Here is a 17550-nt window from a genome sequence, read left to right as displayed (position 1 = left end):
AACAATGCTGCTCTGCACCATACTAATGTCACATTGCAGACCCCTGCACCCTAAAAAGTAATGACCACAGATGAATAGATGCGTTGGCCCTTGGCTAGCAGGTTGACCCTTTGGATGAGTGGTTAGTGCAGTCCTCTGTGGTCTGTGAGGGACCTGGAAGGCTGAAGCGCAGAAGCATGAGGGAGCTGGTAGGTGGGCTGAAGCACGACTGTGATTCCCGAAGGTAATGTCACGATGCACGATCTACATAGTAACGACCATGGATGACTAGACGCGCTGGCCCTTTGCTAGCAGGTTGACCCTTTGGCTGAGTGGTTGGTGCAGTATAAATTATATTCATTATATAAATTATATTCCTTCTGATAACTGCCCTGATTCATTGATCCCTTACTTGCACTTAATTTGTGTGTTTTTTGTTTTCGACTTTTGCGAACCTGGAAATAAGATCACACCTTGATTTGCCCAAATTAGGACTCTACCATCAATTGCTGTCCCCCGAGGGTCGCTCTCTGCAGGTTTTTGTTTCTTTTTGGCAGTTAATGAGCCGCTCTTCCTCTTTTTCACACTCAGAGGAGCAAAATTGATGACCCCTGCTGTACAGGAGGAGCAGTAGGTGGAGTGCAGCAGAGAAAAGCCTTGAGTTTGTGGATAATGGAAAGCCTTTGCTAGCAGCGTTTGTGGATGGAAGTGGTGTGTTCATCAAAGCGGAGTCTGGGAGTTTTGAAGGGTGCAGGGGCAAAGAGCATGCCAACCGAATTCAATTACATTCTCGCTCTCTCTCTCTCTCTCTCTCTCTCTTCATAGAGCGCTCATTTCAGTGACTTTGTGGACGAACTGACGGAGTATAAGACCAAGAATGTCCTCGCCATACCTATCATGAACGGTAAAGATATGGTGGCCGTTATGATGGCCATCAACAAGTTGGACGAGCCGCACTTCTCTGCCAAGGATGAGGAGGTAACATTCAACACTGTCTGTCCTGGAAATTCACCCTCAGCCCCATTCGTTTTAGTGATTCATATGAACAAAACATGTCCCACCTCAGATTTCATGTGTTTGCCCTTTATTTACTCCTGTCAAGGTCTATGTCACTTCTCCAAACTCTCAGCTGGCTGCTTGACTGAACAGTGATCCAGCACAATTAAACTCAGTCTGCTAAACAATATTAGTCTGTTATAAAAGCCACATAAAACTGTATGACAGATGCAGCTTCTTGCTGCACTACAAGTCATATTGCTGCACAAATATAAAGCCCTCCAAATCGTAAACAACGGGACTAATCCTTTAACTTTATGAAAGCGGAAATGAGAACATTTTTCAGCCAAGGGAGGTCTGTCAGAGAACATTTGGAGAAAGAGATTTACAGTGGGTGCAAAGGGTCCACGGTGCTGAAAGAGGCATGAGGAAAGGATAAAGTGAAAAATCACTGCCAGTTCTGTCCTAAAACAAACAATAAAAATGTGATGTGAAAGGTCAGTCGGATGTATCAGTCGTAAAATGATTAGTAATGAAAGTGTGCACTCACATTACATGACACTTATTTTGGATTCTGTTGATTTTGGCTAGTCTCAGACACTGCTTAGCAAAAGTTGTAGACCTCCACTGTAGTTGCCTGAATGTGTTATATCACCTGAAAGCCCTCTGTAGAAGACAGTCTAATCACAGAACAGAAATGATGCAGAAATGATTCTATGTCAAGGAAAAGGAGACAAATTTAAACATTTTTGGTTGACAAACACTCAAAATGCCATTTGAAAAATGTGACACTGCTCTAACTGTTGGCATGAAGATAAAACTTACCAATAAGAGTGAATATTGCAATGGTCATCACTGGGCTTTTGCTAAGAAATAAGTTATGTTTTGAAGACGACAGCACATGCATTTCTCAGCTGAAAGTGCCATTTTCTTCCAGACCCTGAACAAGTACCTGAACTTTGCTAACCTGGTCCTGAGAGTTTTCCACCTGAGCTACCTGCACAACTGTGAGACCAGGAGGGGACAGGTGAGGCTGCAGAGCATGCATATCATTCCATTAGCTTTGCTCCTTTTAAGATTTACTTTATTTATTCTCAGAATTGAATCAGCACAGCACAAGAAGGTGCAGGGATCCACATTTTCTCGACTGTGATCACATGGATACATTTAATTGAATCATGTTGTAAAAGGACAAACTTTTAAAACTTTAAAAAGAAATGACAATGAGATAGGAAGAGAAATTCTAAGTTCTGTAGTATGTTTTAAACTGTTAAACTGTATTGTATTGTATTCTTTTCTGGTCACCCTGTCCTCACAAGAAAAAATGACAGTATAGGTTTGAAATTCAGGCCGGCAAAGACGACCAATAGTTACGTTTGAGTGACAGACGCCATCTAGTGACCGTAGTGAGTATAACCCAGAAAAATGATGCAGTTCGAAAGACGTCAATATAAGGTGACAGTTTTCCTTATTAAGAGCAAGCCCCCAGGAAGTGTGGTGGGCTTTGAAGCCAATTTGACATAGTGTAGTGGCCAAATTGTGGAATTACAACTTCCAGGTCCGCCTTCGGCCCAAAAAGCATTTTTCCTTCACATAGTCACGGGAAAAGGAGCGGCTGGAAAATATGTGTTTTTGACCATCACAACCCCCACAGAATGACTTGTTACACCATCAGAATTTGATCCATTTGGGCTGATAACATTTTGGAAAGTCTAGAAGAGCTGCAAGATTTAATCAATTTATCCCATTCAAGTTAGCAGAAGGCTAAACTGGAAATTAGCCGGCTTGGCTGGCAGAAGTCTCTGGTGCGTATGCCCTATGAGCACTTTGGGCCCAGAGATCATGCGAGGTATGCGTTCATTCATGTAATTTCATTACAGCAGGAAGTGACTTTTTTGGCTTCATGCACCACTGAGCAACTTTCATAGGAATGAACTGGAACCCGCCTCCCACACTGTATCCAGTTCTCTTTACACGTCCATGATGGCAGATTGGGTGGATGGCTAGATAGATGACAAAAAGTGGACTTAGCTGTAGGAGTCCGCTGTTCTCCCCCTGTTTCCAAGTGTCACGTTTCCAACAATGATTGTCATGGTGTGTGGTTGCCATGACAACGAGGGTTGCGTAACTTTAAGGTAGTAGAAACCACGTTTCAAGTTATCATTTTCACCCAGACCATGATGTTTCCCACAGCGTTGTCACACCATTAAAACATAATTATTTTTTAACATTGATTTGTAACAGTTTTGGAAAGCAGCATATTACGCTCCTATGGATCAATCTATGTGGTGGTTTAATGGTGAGGATGTGTTGTTTCTGGTGCAGGTGCTGCTGTGGTCGGCCAGCAAAGTGTTTGAAGAGCTGACAGACATAGAGAGGCAGTTCCACAAGGCCTTGTACACAGTCAGAGCTTTCCTCAACTGTGACCGCTACTCTGTGGGTCTGCTGGACATGACCAAGACAAAGGTGGGTTACCATAGATACACACTCAAAGCTGGGGATAAACTGGAAAACATACAAAGCAGGAAGAACCAAGAATGATTTTTACCACAAGAGAGGGTGCACAAGTTCAGATTCTTATCTTTCAATGAAGTTGCTATTTAATTCTTTAAACCATTTTTCATGGTTGAACATAAGAAGATAAAGTCGCAAAAGAGCAGAATGAAAACTTTTAATCAGTTATCAGACATGACTGTAGACCTTCAATGGAAAAGATGAAGCAAAATTATACTGTATTTGAGCCAGACAGAAATGAGCCATACATTGGTGAATATTTTTATCTTAAATTTCAATCCAATCACTAATGGACATCCTTTTCAAAGAAGCTTTGAAATGCATTAATCATCCTATAATCTATGGGAATCTATGTATAATCTAAGTACACCTCTTAATATATAATTAAGGTCTCTCAAATCTTTAAATTTAATACCATGAATGTCTCCTAACTTCTGAAATACATACATTTTAAACAAAAACTTCAGTTTTAACAGCAGACTGAGAAGCAAAAGCAACATCGAAGGTTTCTAAATAATCATATTACTTTGTTTTTCTGTTATCTCATAAAATTACTGATTCCTTGCCAAATCCACATTAATATCTGTATAAAAAAATTAATGGGACTTTTTTAAAAGCTGCAGCAAAAGTGCATTTGTTATGAACACAAATACTGGGCAGTTGGTAGGAGACACACAGACCACCAATGGCTAAATTGACCAAAAAAAACCCCCAAAATAACATGACCATGCCTTGTTTCTTTACACATTGCTGCTTTTCTACCAATTTCATCCTCGTTGAGTTTTGATGTGATCTGTTTCTTAGTTTTTTCTCCTCTTGTTTTGGGAAGAGACACTTTCAGAAACTCCTTTGGGGTTTTTTTTTGTCTCATTCCCACAATTTCTCTGCCTTGATTTAATTTTCTTTTGCTGTCACCCCCTGTGTCAATAAAAGAAGTAATACTTAAAACCAGCTTCTGATCACAATTTTACTACCCCTGTGTATTTGCGATAACTAACACATTGTCATAAATACAACTTATTGGCTGTGTCTGTCACCTAATTACAAGCAGCTGCCAGTTGATTCCTAACACCTGCTATCTGAGAACAAACACATGCTGTCTGCCTGCACAGATGGCTGTCTGGTAACAATACTGGATTTCATGAATAAAGCACTTAAGAATAAACAAAACTAGTAGCTCAACTTTTGAGTCCATGTTTTTGGATGAACAGTGCACTTTGTGGAGAGACGGTACAAAAGATATTGGACGCTCCTAAGAGGCTGCTGCAAATTAGCATTTTGAAGCAGAATGGTGCTGTTGGATGTAACCTACAGTAGACAGTAAGTGCATCTAAATAATGAGACAACAGAAGCAGCTTTATTAGCTGTCTTGTGCAACTTTAAATCTTTTAAATCTCTCTGTGTGTTTGTGTATGTAGGAGTTCTTTGATCTGTGGCCCGTTCTGATGGGAGAAGTTCCACCGTATGATGGACCCAAAACACCTGATGGCAGGGTAAGAAAATATTGACCACTGCTACAACTGCTCCTGCTCAATCTAGTACTGCTCCTAAAGTAACTGTTTTACATGTAACTAAGCTATCATCAGATCAATATTCCCCTTTGTGCATTTCAACATTTTTCCAAGATATGAAAAACGTTTCATAACACCTGCTGAGCATTTATGATTATCCTCTAGTGCCGCCCCTTAAGATAAACTTTTAATTTGTATTCATATTATCATCTCCTGGCACAATTCTGAGAACAACTACAATAATCAGTGTGTTGTTTTGTTCTCTCTGTTTTAAGACATTTATATTGTGGGATGTACTGTAGTGAACGACGCAGCTTCAAGGCCTTGTTGAGTGAATAGATTTTCAGTCTTGTTTGGATTAAACTGAGATCAAAATACCTGTATGTATGTAAAATATATTAACAGTAACAGAGAAAATTACTGAAATAAGTTGTTGCTACTGCTTCTATTACTGCCCCTTGTATTGACACTACTATAGTACTACTGAGCCTACTCACACAGATGTTATTGATATCTACTGACTGTTTATCCTGATTGAACAACGTACTTTACACAAATAAGACTCACTGAGCTCAAGAAATTGTGAATATTTATGAAAACTAAATCTTTGCTGCACAGTATTAAGAGTATGTGTCTTAACAGTGCAACAGTATACAGTAAGTGTCCTGTTTTTTAAAAGGAGCAATGTATTTTTTATTGAATATCTACTCCACAAGTGTTCTCTCTCATCTTTATGTTGTGTGTTTCTCAAGGAAATCGTCTTCTACAAGATCATCGACTACATTCTTCACGGCAAAGAGGACATCAAAGTCATACCGTGAGTCATAAGCGTGATCTAGTTTGTGGTGTTTGGAGGGTAAACACAGACATGTCAACAGAGAGATAACGGTACACTAATGCAGCGTTTTCCTCCTTGGCAAACCAAACATGATCGACATTTGATTTAATAAAAAATTGGGGTTTTTTTTTGTTTTTTTGTTTTTTAACAAGGTAAACGTCCATGACATTGTGATCTTCTGTTTTCTTGTCTCTTATCCAACATTGCTGCTCTTGTAAATATTAATAACCGCTGTCCAAACATTTCACTGCAGAATAATCCTGACAATCTCTCCTGTGTGAACTGAAACTTGTTTATGCATTATTTATTTTTATTGATTTTTAAACATTTATTTAACATGGCGTAGTCAGAGTGATTTAAACATTCAGTAGCTAAGTGTAGTTGACATAATCATTTTGTTTTCCTGATGATGATGATGATTTTATGCTTGTCATGTTCTGTTAATCCTCAGGACTCCTCCTGCAGATCACTGGGCGCTGATCAGCGGTTTGCCGACCTATGTAGCAGAGAGCGGACTGGTCAGTATCTGTTTTTTTCTTTAGAGTTCCTGTCATCTTCCTTTTTTACATGCACATAAAGATTTAAAGAGAAAAAAATAGATGAGAGCAATCCTTGCTGAAAATTTAAATAATTTGTTGTTTGCTGAGTTGGCTTTAAATCCTAATGTAACCTCTGAAACATTACTTCCCACCTCGCTTGTTCACACTCAAACTACTTCCTGTTTACAGTTTTGTATCTTTTCCACACAGCCCCTTGCAAATCATACCTAAACATTTCTCTCACTTTTTTTTGCCCTGAGCGTATCATTTGCATTATGTGCTCATTTCACACCAAAGGTTGAATATTTTTAACATAGTCATTGTGATATATTTACTCTTCCTGTTGCCATGAAAAAGCTGAGCAGCTCAGTTCTTGTGGAAGTTTCTGACCACTGATGGATTCACCTCTTAAATCCACTTCAGTAATTAAGATGAGATGATACAGACGAGCAAAAAGGCTGTAAGATGATTGTCAAGCTGGAAATTAATTTATATTCAGCATTTCAGCTTTACAAATAGTTTCCTACATTTTTGTTCACAGTAGGTATATTTCAGGCCTTCTCTACTCACTAACATACGACACACACGAGCCCAACAAACTGTCAGCAGATGAATATTTCTGTTTCATGTCATAGCACTAACAACATTGGTTCAGGTGTGTCAGGAGAGGCTCTAAGAAAACTCTACTGCTGCGAGATTGGAATTATAAACTTCAAAGTGGCTTTAGGTTGACATTGAGTTGACTTCTGCTTCATGTTATTAAAAGTAGCATGTACAGGAAGTTCCCATGCGTCATCTTTAAGTCGGTATTAATGGCAATCAATACTGTTTTTCAGCAGATCTCTCCTCAATGTATAACTTTTTCTGTTTGCCAGAAATATTCTCGAAGATAACTGTGGGGAAGGTGCAAACGCTCTAGATCAGACCAAATAAGGTCAAGAAGTAGTCAGATTGAAATTGTAGGCATCTGGTTGTCACATTTACATTCGGATCTACTGAATGACACTCAAGTAGGTCACACGATAAACTTTTGAAGGTGTTAAACATGTTACCTTTCTGCTTGGCAACCTTGGAGCCCAAACATGTACTGTATGAATTAAAGTGCAAATGAAAAATGAAATATAGCCGCAAGCAGAAACGGTCCTGGTCCAAGCAGATTGCGAGCATTTGGATGCTTGTTCAGCTTAATATGACCTCAATAAGTACTTGAAAACATAATACATGCATGAATTGCTACAGTGGCCACCTGGGGATTTGAACCCTGGACCATTCACTCACTCCCAGAGAAGGTGACTTCACTGACTGCACCGCTGGAGAGACACAATGGTGCCAAACACCTTCTCACAACTTGAGGCAATGACATCAGATGTGCAAACTGGGACATTTCTGTCTTTTAAACTTCACAACAATTTAACTGTTGGGGATAAAATTCTGGGGAAAAAAATCACACATCAACCTGCTTTTCTCATGTCTATTGTCAAATATTTTGGTGAAATTTGTTTGGCCGGTGAGCAGGTTGAATACAAAGATCGGCAGCTCTTCTCAGCAGGAAATGATCAACTTAAAGTGTGGTAACAACAACCTGTCTGACAATAAGGCAGAAGATACAAGGCAGCGTTTTTTTTTCACAGCAGATTTGATCAAACAATCGGAGCCGAAATCAAGACGCGAGGTCTGTTTGGGACTTAAAATATCAGCTTGAGAAATTTTAATGATAAACTCAGCTGTGTTGTTCTGATCATATCCAATAAAATACACACTGTGTCTGCAGGGAATTAAACAAGTCTTACAGTGTGGAGATCAGCAAAAGACAAAAAAAGAAAATTGCTCTAGGATGATGATGATGATGATGATAAAAAGTTGTATTCCTAATAATTAATAATAATAAATCAACAGTGAACATTTAGTTAACCAGGCTCCTACAATTAACCATCTGCATAATTACCAAAACCAAATAATCTCATATCTAATAGCTAAAACTGACGATTTGTTTTATGGAGCTTGTTCGCATTACATGACATGTTAGAAAGCACCATGTTTATTTTAAATCTTGGATAAAAGGCAAAAAGTGCAGCTCATATTCCTGGAAAGCCAACTACTGAAGCCAGTCATTCCTGCTTAAATCATTTTCACTCTCCAGGAACAAAATTATATGTTATGATAATCTGTATGTTCTGTAAACAATCACTGTTTTACAACCAACTCAAAAATTTTTAAGTTTGTAACAATTTATGCAGAAATAATCCACAAATGCTCTCATGTTGTAGCAATATTATAGAAAAGTTGCTGCAAATTTAGTGATGAAATAATTTTAAAAACTCCACAAGATCCTGGAGGGACTAACTGGTAGCAAAGCAGTATGTACAGATGATTTATGCCAGCTGATGTTGACTAAAACTACTGTAACTTTATTTAAATATTCCTTGTCTGTTTTATTTTAGCATATATTGTTGCATATTCTATGGTGAGATTAAGGGTCATGAGATCATAATTTGATCCTTTCTGCTATATTGTAAGTCATGTGACAGCCCATCTTTGTGTGTACTCAAAGTCGAATGTAAGTGCGGCTTATAGAGGCAAAAGTCTATAAAATCCAGCATCAGTTGTGTGATTTAAAGTGTTTTTTAAATAAATCAAATGTGGCTTAAAAACTTAAAGTTCAGAGCAGTAATCCTCCTCCTCATCTCTCACTGAGACTTTCAGACAACAACTTTCTTTTCTGGTGTGCAGGAGTCCATGTAACACCAATGTCCTTTTTTTAAAGTATCTCTCTTTCAAAATATCTTCTTTGGAAGCTATGGGTGGTCAGACGAGCAGAACGCCATTAGGCCTTATTACACAGTTGTCAGTGTGCACACCATTGTGGAAAATGAAAAGTGCTCAGCCACACGCTGCTATGATGTATAATTGTAATTTTTTCAGCCATTGTAATTAATCACAGTGTGCTTTTCCCCCAAACCGCTGAGCCTGCCTCAGCTCATCTATCTATCCCTTCTGCTTTATCCCGTCTGTCCTCCTCCTGTCCTGTCCTTTCATTGTCTTTGGCGCTTGTCATTTTTCAACTGTACGTCATCTTTCCCCTCTCATCGTCGTCGTCTTCTTCTTTTTTTCCTCTTCTACATCTCGTAGAAAGTGAAAACTTCATTTCTGCCACCTTTCCTTTTCATAAATTGATAGAAAAAGACATGTGAGATTGACACTGAAGGTTATTGATATGACAGAAGGAGGTTTTAAATGGATTCACTGTGGGGCAATAAAACTTTGTCAGCTGCTGCAAATTACATATGAACATGTGGTGCTTCGAGCCAAAAAGCTGAGTTTTTTCATGTCTTCCTCTTTATCCTGTTTTATTCTTGTGCCTTCCAGACCTGAAGGCCTCTTATTTCTGTAATGTCCATCTTTACAGATCGCTCAAATCTCTTCTCGTTTCCCTTTTTCAACAGATCTGTAACATCATGAACGCTGGTGAGGATGAATTTTTCCAATTCCAGGTAAGATGGCGGCAACTTTTTATTTTATTTTTTTAATTCTAACCAGGTGAGAGATTCTACTTTTTCAAATGCGGAGGCCTGGAATAAGAGACGCATCAAGGAACAAAAAGTTGTTAAGATGCTGCGTGAAGAATGGATAAAAACAAAATAAAAATCAATAAGACAACAGTTTAAATTACCAGGTAAAACATCAAGTCTAATCTGCGGTACGCTCTTAAAATTACCTGAGACAAAAGTCCGTCAGCTTAATTTGTTTGTTGCTGATTCCTGCTTGTTGTAAGTAGCAGCTGTAGTTTCTCTATGATAAACGTATAAATAAAAGCAGTCAGGCTTCCTCTCCAATATAAATAACTTTGAGAAGTAAGGCTCTATAGCTGACTGTGTTTCAAGTTTACAGTGAAAAGCTGAAGGTTGTATGTTGAAGAGGTTTCATGGTTGATTACTGAGAAGGTAGAGTGGCTGAAAGTGTATTGCTGTCTGAAAAGTAAAAAACAAACTTTAGTTTTCTGACATGGTTGTCAATATTTCTCCATCCTCTATCGATGTGGATACAAAACATTGTTTTAAAATTGATGAATTGCCAGAAAACTCTGACTCCATACTAAGGGTGTGCCCGAATACAAATACATTATTCTGCAAAACACAAATAGTGGGTTTCATACAAGTATTTTAAAAATTATTTGTTTTTAAGAAGGAAAAAAAAAAACATGTTAAATGCCAGTTTGCGGGTCGGTTGCATTGTTATCTCAGTGTCTCTCCTCTGCTCCACTGTTACATCTATCAGTCCCAATGGACTCTCTATAACCTGTTGTTCCCCTTCTCCTTTCCATAAAGTTAGGTTGTAAAACATAGGCAATAAATGAAAAGTGCAAAGCAATAATCTCCTTTGAAGTTGTACTACACGTTACACGGTGTGCTGTCTCTGTGTTATGGGTGTATAAATAGGTAGAGGTCTGCCTGCAATGAGTCGATGAGTAAAGTTTTAGCTCAGTAATCAGCGCAGTCGTCTATGATCTGGGAGACTCCAGTTGGAGACCCGATGTGGGGACTTCCTTTGTAAGGTAGTTTATTTATGAACACTTATTGTAACACTTTAATTTTCTAAAATTAAAAGTGTAATAAAAACAAAAACAGGATTTTGAATCCTCTTTCCACTTTTATTCGAATACAAAATACAAATAATTTTGCTGCCTCAACAAATACAGATACAAATACAAATACTGGGCTCTCTGCACATCCCTACTCCATACTGCAAAATATTTACTTCTTGCTACTTTGCTTCCAAATTCAATAGAAGAAGCAGTTAAATGACAAATCTACTGTAAGATAAATAGTTGAAATATACATTTATGTTTATTTATTTGGCACATTTGTCCAAAGCAAATCATCCACAAACATTATCACAGTATTTTGATTCATATATTATTTCTTCATTATTCATTACATTATTTCTTCTTATAGATTAATATATCCTGGAAAGAATAGATTCAGTAACGCCCAGCTTCATGCATCTTAGTACCAGTTGTTGCTCAAGTGTTCAGTAACATAAGAGCCATTTTGCTCATTATCTGCAATCAGATTTTTATGTAAAGTTGATAGATGATAGCGGTATACATTCAGATTATAGTGATTATAATATGTTTGAGCCTTCACTCTTGCAATGTGGCTAAAAATGGAGCTGAGAGTGTATATATATATATATATATATATATATATATATATATATATATATATATATATATATATATATATATATATATATATATATATATATATATATATATATATATATATATATATATATATATATATATATATATATATATATATATATATATATATATATATATATATATATATATATATATATATATATATATATATATATATATATATATATATATATATATATATATATATATATATATATATATATATATGTATATATATATATATATATGTATATATATATATATATATATGTGGAAATAATGTCTGAAAAAATTAACTTGGCTATAAAATGACTTTTCATGTATCATAAGAGACCACCAGGGCACACTCATAAAGAAAGAATCTGCCATATAGTCCTAAGTGAATAAATGATATGCCTCACATTCTCTGCTCTCCTTTAGTTTAAATTAGTTTCCAGGGGGCTTCAAAGCTCCCATTATGTTTATCTATATTATACTCATTTTCCTGATTCAGGGGTAGCCACTCTGTCCCTGCACATACATTGATCCTGCTTCAGTACTGCTGACAATTAGAGTCTAGATGTTAACGGGGAAATGAACCATTATATTCTTACAGTTTGATCTCAAGTCTTTCATTCTGCGATGACGTGTTGTAATTTATCTCGTGCGCCGACTAACGTCCTCCAAACCTGTCTCATCTCTATGTCTGCTTCATTCAGTTGTTCCCTGTAGTAAGATTATTGTAGTAAAAGCAACCTGAGACTGTTTAAAATTTTATAATTTAACTAGGAAGTCTCATAGTCTCATTATCTCTTTTACATGGGAGATCTGGCTAAATGGCTGTAAAATAGGTGTCAAAAAGATACATAAAAATAAAAAAAAACATAATTTACAACAGTCACATCCAACACAACAAAACAGGATCTGAGAAATATGAGTGAGGATAACACTCGACTATTTAAAACAATAACATCCCTCATGAAACATGTTTTAATGTGATGCTTGAATGTCCGATATGAAGTTTATCTATCCCAGGATGTATAATATGATAATGCAGTTTTACCAAGTTCGGGTAGATGATCTGGTCTGATATCTGTTAGAAAGAACAGAAAGCATTTCACAAAGGAAACCAAGAAGTTTACCAATGATGGCTTTAAAAAAAGAAAGGTACATCTGAATCTTTGAGGTCCATCCAGTTAACATGTATTAATTACAATGATGAGTTCTTGTTCAAGTGTTCAATATAAAATGCAGATATGAATGACGGACAGTGTCAAGCTTACAAAACAGTGAGTCTGATGCCTTCATATACAGGGTGTCACTATAATTGGTTCGTTTTACTCAAAACGCAACATTCTGGTCCATCTGTGACTGTAGATATATATCTGTGTTTCCTCTTCTTGGTATATTTCTTTCTGCATGACAGTGCAATTGTACATTTCCTCTTAAAAAAGGCCTCCAAACTTTTTCTCTTTGATATTTTTAGCGCTTCTGCTCTTCCTCTGTTTTCCTCTTTTTCAGTTGCTGTACGCCTTGCTCTTTCAACTGTGTTTGTATAATATTGCACCATATAGATGAACTTTTAAGGGGAGATTTAGATCACTGAATCATCACCCAATCTCCATTTAACTGCTCTAAATAACTCGGCTTGATCAGCCAGATATCCATGACGATATGACGAAGACTTTTATTCTTCTACGTGATGGTTTTTGTTAATCTACATCATTTTCCAGTGAAGGATTTTTTTTTTTTCTTTCATCTAATTCCTTGTAATTCTTGATAGATAAACCAAGCAAATCCTGTTTATATATATTTATATTTTCTAAACCTTCCTACGTGGTGACGAAGCTAAAGTGCAGCATTAGCTCACCAAACATCCTTTTTTTTTAAATGAGACTCCAACAACTGCTGCAGCAGTATGTTCAGAGGCAGTGAGCAGGTGAATTATTGATTCATTTTACATTTCCTCTGAATGTAGAGGGACATGTAACATCTAAAGTGATGAAAAAATAGTCTGTAAAAAGATTTGTAATATTAAAAACCCCGTTATCATTCCCAAAGAAAGCCTTCATCTTACTGTCTCCAACATATCAAAGTAACAATGCAGACTATCATTTATAGTAATTCACTCTTTGTGTTTGTGCACACAGAAAGAGCCTCTGGACGACTCCGGCTGGACCATTAAGAACGTCTTGTCTATGCCAATCGTCAACAAGAAAGAAGAGATAGTGGGTGTGGCCACGTTCTATAACAGGAAGGATGGGAAACCCTTTGATGAAATGGACGAGACACTGATGGAGGTACTGGATGTGTGTGTGTGTGTGTGTGTGTGACAGCACTGAGTCATTGGTTTATAAATACACGCAAGCCATTCAGAGCATCTGCATTATTCAATCACTGGGCCCGGAGGCTTTTTACTGAAGTTCCTCTATCTGCCTCGCTGCTCAGAAGTCAGTTAAAATACACAACAGGTGTCACGAAGAGGCGGAGCAGGTGGACCCGAATGCAGGACGCAGAAGCAGCAGGAACTGAAGAATAACTCTTTTTATTCAGGATTTGTGCAGGCAAAGCAAAATAAAAACAAAACAGATGATCCAACTAAGACTAAACTCCAAAACAGGACTTCGGTACAGCTGACGAGGGGATGAGGCGCAGGTGGATAGATGGGCAGAGAAGCTCAGGTGAGGGGAATGAGGTGATAATACAGGAGAACAGGAGAGGAGCTAATTGGCTGGGGAAAACACAAGGAGCAGGGCAGGGCTAACAAGGCTGATGCAGGGCAGGTGTTGAGGGAAAAAGCAAGAACACAGGAGTAAAAAACACAGAGCAAACAAAACCCAGAAAACACAATAAGTAAGCTCAAGGAAGCCTTAAATGCCAGCAGGCCAAATACAAACAAAATCACTCTGAGCTACAGAGCTAAGCAGGCTGCAGGATAAGCTAGAGTGACGTATTAACTATTGAAGTTCAAAAAATAGATCTGCTCCTAAAAACTGATACATCACCACTTAAACCAGCCTGAAACACATTCACAAAACAATCTGGTCATTTAACAAACATTCTTATCTGAACCAGGTGAAGGTAAAAGTATTTCAGATTCCACTTCAGCTCTGTTTGCTCTTTTAATCGAGCACACGTCTTAATGAATTAGGCAGTTAAGTGTCTGGACAAAAGTTTAATGCAGCGAGCAACAGTATCTTAAGTGGTCCTTTTTTTTAAATATAATTAGCAACCTCTCTAATCTGTCCTTCTCCGACTCAGTCCGGCCTAAACAAACAGGGAGGAAAGTCCGAGGGCATCTGCTGGACTGGTGGAGAATGGCAACTAAAGGACACAGAGCCGGACTGTGACAACAGGACAGTTTGATCCTCAACCCGTCTTCCAAATTTAAGACTAGTTTCAGACTGCAGGCAAAGTGGCCCCAATCTGATTTTTTTTTTTTTTTTTTTTTTGCTCATATATGACTCAGATCTGTTTTTTTTCTGATTGGGCCTCATTCATATATAGTCCTATATCAGATACAGGTCTGATGTTTTTTGCATTGCGACCTCAGTCTGAACAGTCATATCGGAATTCACAGGACTTTTATGTCACTCTAGATCGACATTTATTACAATTCTGCACTGGTGGGAGTCACTCAAAGTCATCCTCACACAGACAGAGGCTGAACTGAGAGGCGTCATAAAGGGCCAGTACATAATAAATAAGATAAATATTTTTTCTAACTGTGAATCATACAAATCTACTCTATTGGAGTCCAAGAAAAAATATATAGAGCTGGAAATTAGCATAATAGGTCACCTTTTTAAGGAATTATTATTTGGTACGCATGCCACCATTAATCAGTGATTTATTCTCTATGTTTGTGCTTTCTCTCTCTCTCTCACTCTCTCTCTCTCTCTCACTCTACGTCCCTCTGTCTCTCTCACGCAACCCCCCCCCCCACTGTGTCCAGTCTCTGACCCAGTTCCTGGGCTGGTCGGTGCTGAACACTGACACTTACGACAAGATGAACAAGCTGGAGAACAGGAAGGACATCTTCCAGGACATGGTGATGTACCACGTCAAGTGTCGCAAGGATGAGATCCAGAACATTCTGGTTAGTAAAATGTGGGGAGAAAAAAGACGCTTTGTTCTCCAGAACATTAACAATATTATCCCTACGGTCTGATTAAATGGTTTTTTTAAGGCTCATACAAATACAAACTTCTGGATTTCTTTAAAGATAAAATTTTGTTTCATGTTTTATGTATGTTTTAATTCTACTAGAATATTCCGAATATTTTCAAAAATCAAGGATTTTAGTGTTTCTAACATAATTGTACTGTCTGCAGGCTGTGATAAAGCAATTACATCATCATGACTGCACTTTCTTTAACTGGTCACTTGAGTTTCCTAAAATATGCAAGTGAGTGTAAGTGACTACAGTGACAACAGGCAACATATATTATGTCCTGTTTGAATAAATGTAATGAGAATGTGTATTTCCTGATACAAAACGAGGTAATGGTGCATTAAAAAAAAAATCAATTTAGGGCACATTTGATGTTTAACTACAGCGGGGAATTACGGTAGAACAAAATTTAACCGATGCATAATACCACCAGAGGGATCTACTTGAGCGACCTCCATCTATTTTTGGTCATATTAAATTTGATGTTTTATTGTCTACAAAAGGTAATTTGGCAAATTTAATACATTCTCCAGCCTTGTTCAGCGTAGGGGCTGTAGCATTTTGTTCAAATAAAATTAGAGAACACTCCGGGACAACAATAAGTGCTTCACAGATCAGACACAGATTGTATTTTAAATGAATGCAGAGCTGCATAGGAAATGTACATCCCAGACCCCCTGCAAATTTAGTGGCTTTTTTTTAATCCCTTTTGGTTAGATGTTGGGGTTAAACAGAACAAAACTGGCCAGAAACCAGTGTGTGGATGTGGATGATATAAACAGGGGGTGAGCATCGTTTATAAGCTGAAATAAGCTGTCAGATTTTCTATGAGGTGATTTGTCAGCGGACAGGGAGAGAGACAGAGAGAATAAAAGCAGAGAGAAATGACCTGGTTTGACCTTTAGATCAAGAGTGGGTTGATTGATTGATGCTGAACCATTTCATCCAAGGTGAGCGTTGATGATGTGTGTTTTCCCCCCAGAACACCAGAGAGAGATGGGGAAAGGAACCGGATGAGTGTGAGGAGGAGGAGCTCCAAGAGATTCTGGTAAAAAAAAAACAAGAAAACATCAAACATGTTTCTCTAGAAATGAACTCAGTCTTGAAATACGAAACCATACTCCAAATTACAAAAAAAAAATGATAAAAGAAATGGAAAAGAATTCTGCATACGACAAAATTCACATAAAATCCAAACCAAGCCACAACAAAATGATTGCAAAAAAACCTCTTGAATGTTTTTCCGTCTTTGTCCACAGTCAGAAGTTTTGCCGGACGCCAGGAAATCTGAGATCTTAGAGTTTCACTTCTGCGACTTTGAACACAGTGAAATGGACCTGGTGAAGTGCGGCATCAGGATGTACTATGAACTGAAAGTGGTGGACAAGTTTCACGTTCCCAGAGAGGTGGGTGGTTTTCTTTGTTAGTTCATTTGTAAGTTAGTTCGGCTGCATGTTTTCCCATATAAACATCTCATCAAGGGCTGGAATATCAACATAGATGAGATTCATAAAGTTGGAAGCTCCTGTCGTACTTTTTGCAATGTATTAAAACTGATACTTTAACAAAAAAAGTTCCCAAAAAAGTACATTTAGAACAACTTTTATAGAGCAAAGAGTTTAGCAAAGAACCAAAAAATTCCCAGAAGCCATTGATAGCACAGGAGCAGGGTGTGGTTATTGGGTTTGCTGCTAGTGAGTGAATGAAACTTTAAAAAAAAAAGGACTGAAAGAGAGAAGATTCTGTGGAGGAAATCCAGGATAAAAAACACAGGAGGGTCTGGACATTGTGACAAAATATGACTACAGGAAATGTTT

At 37.6% G+C, this 17550-nt stretch overlaps 1 protein-coding gene across 2 annotated transcripts in view; it reads left to right on the top strand.

The window, feature by feature from the left end:
- pde6a (phosphodiesterase 6A, cGMP-specific, rod, alpha) overlaps positions 1 to 17550 on the top strand; it is a 43739-nt gene that overhangs the window by 11951 nt on the left and 14238 nt on the right. Inside the window, exons 5-15 of one of the 2 annotated variants that reach the window (XM_044363737.1) lie at positions 805 to 957; positions 1913 to 2002; positions 3301 to 3441; positions 4908 to 4982; positions 5753 to 5817; positions 6290 to 6356; positions 9821 to 9868; positions 13710 to 13859; positions 15515 to 15658; positions 16716 to 16781; positions 16993 to 17139. In XM_044363737.1, coding sequence (XP_044219672.1) covers positions 805 to 957; positions 1913 to 2002; positions 3301 to 3441; positions 4908 to 4982; positions 5753 to 5817; positions 6290 to 6356; positions 9821 to 9868; positions 13710 to 13859; positions 15515 to 15658; positions 16716 to 16781; positions 16993 to 17139 — 1146 coding nt within the window. Of the gene's footprint in view, positions 1 to 804; positions 958 to 1912; positions 2003 to 3300; positions 3442 to 4552; positions 4810 to 4907; positions 4983 to 5752; positions 5818 to 6289; positions 6357 to 9820; positions 9869 to 13709; positions 13860 to 15514; positions 15659 to 16715; positions 16782 to 16992; positions 17140 to 17550 lie in introns of those variants that run through there. The other variant, XM_044363738.1, reaches the window with a different exon arrangement.

This window comes from Thunnus albacares, chromosome 10 (assembly GCF_914725855.1).
Source record: "Thunnus albacares chromosome 10, fThuAlb1.1, whole genome shotgun sequence".
Lineage (NCBI taxonomy): Eukaryota > Metazoa > Chordata > Actinopteri > Scombriformes > Scombridae > Thunnus > Thunnus albacares.
The sequence above is the reverse complement of the archived record's forward strand: the minus strand, read 5'-3'. Positions and strand labels throughout refer to the sequence as shown.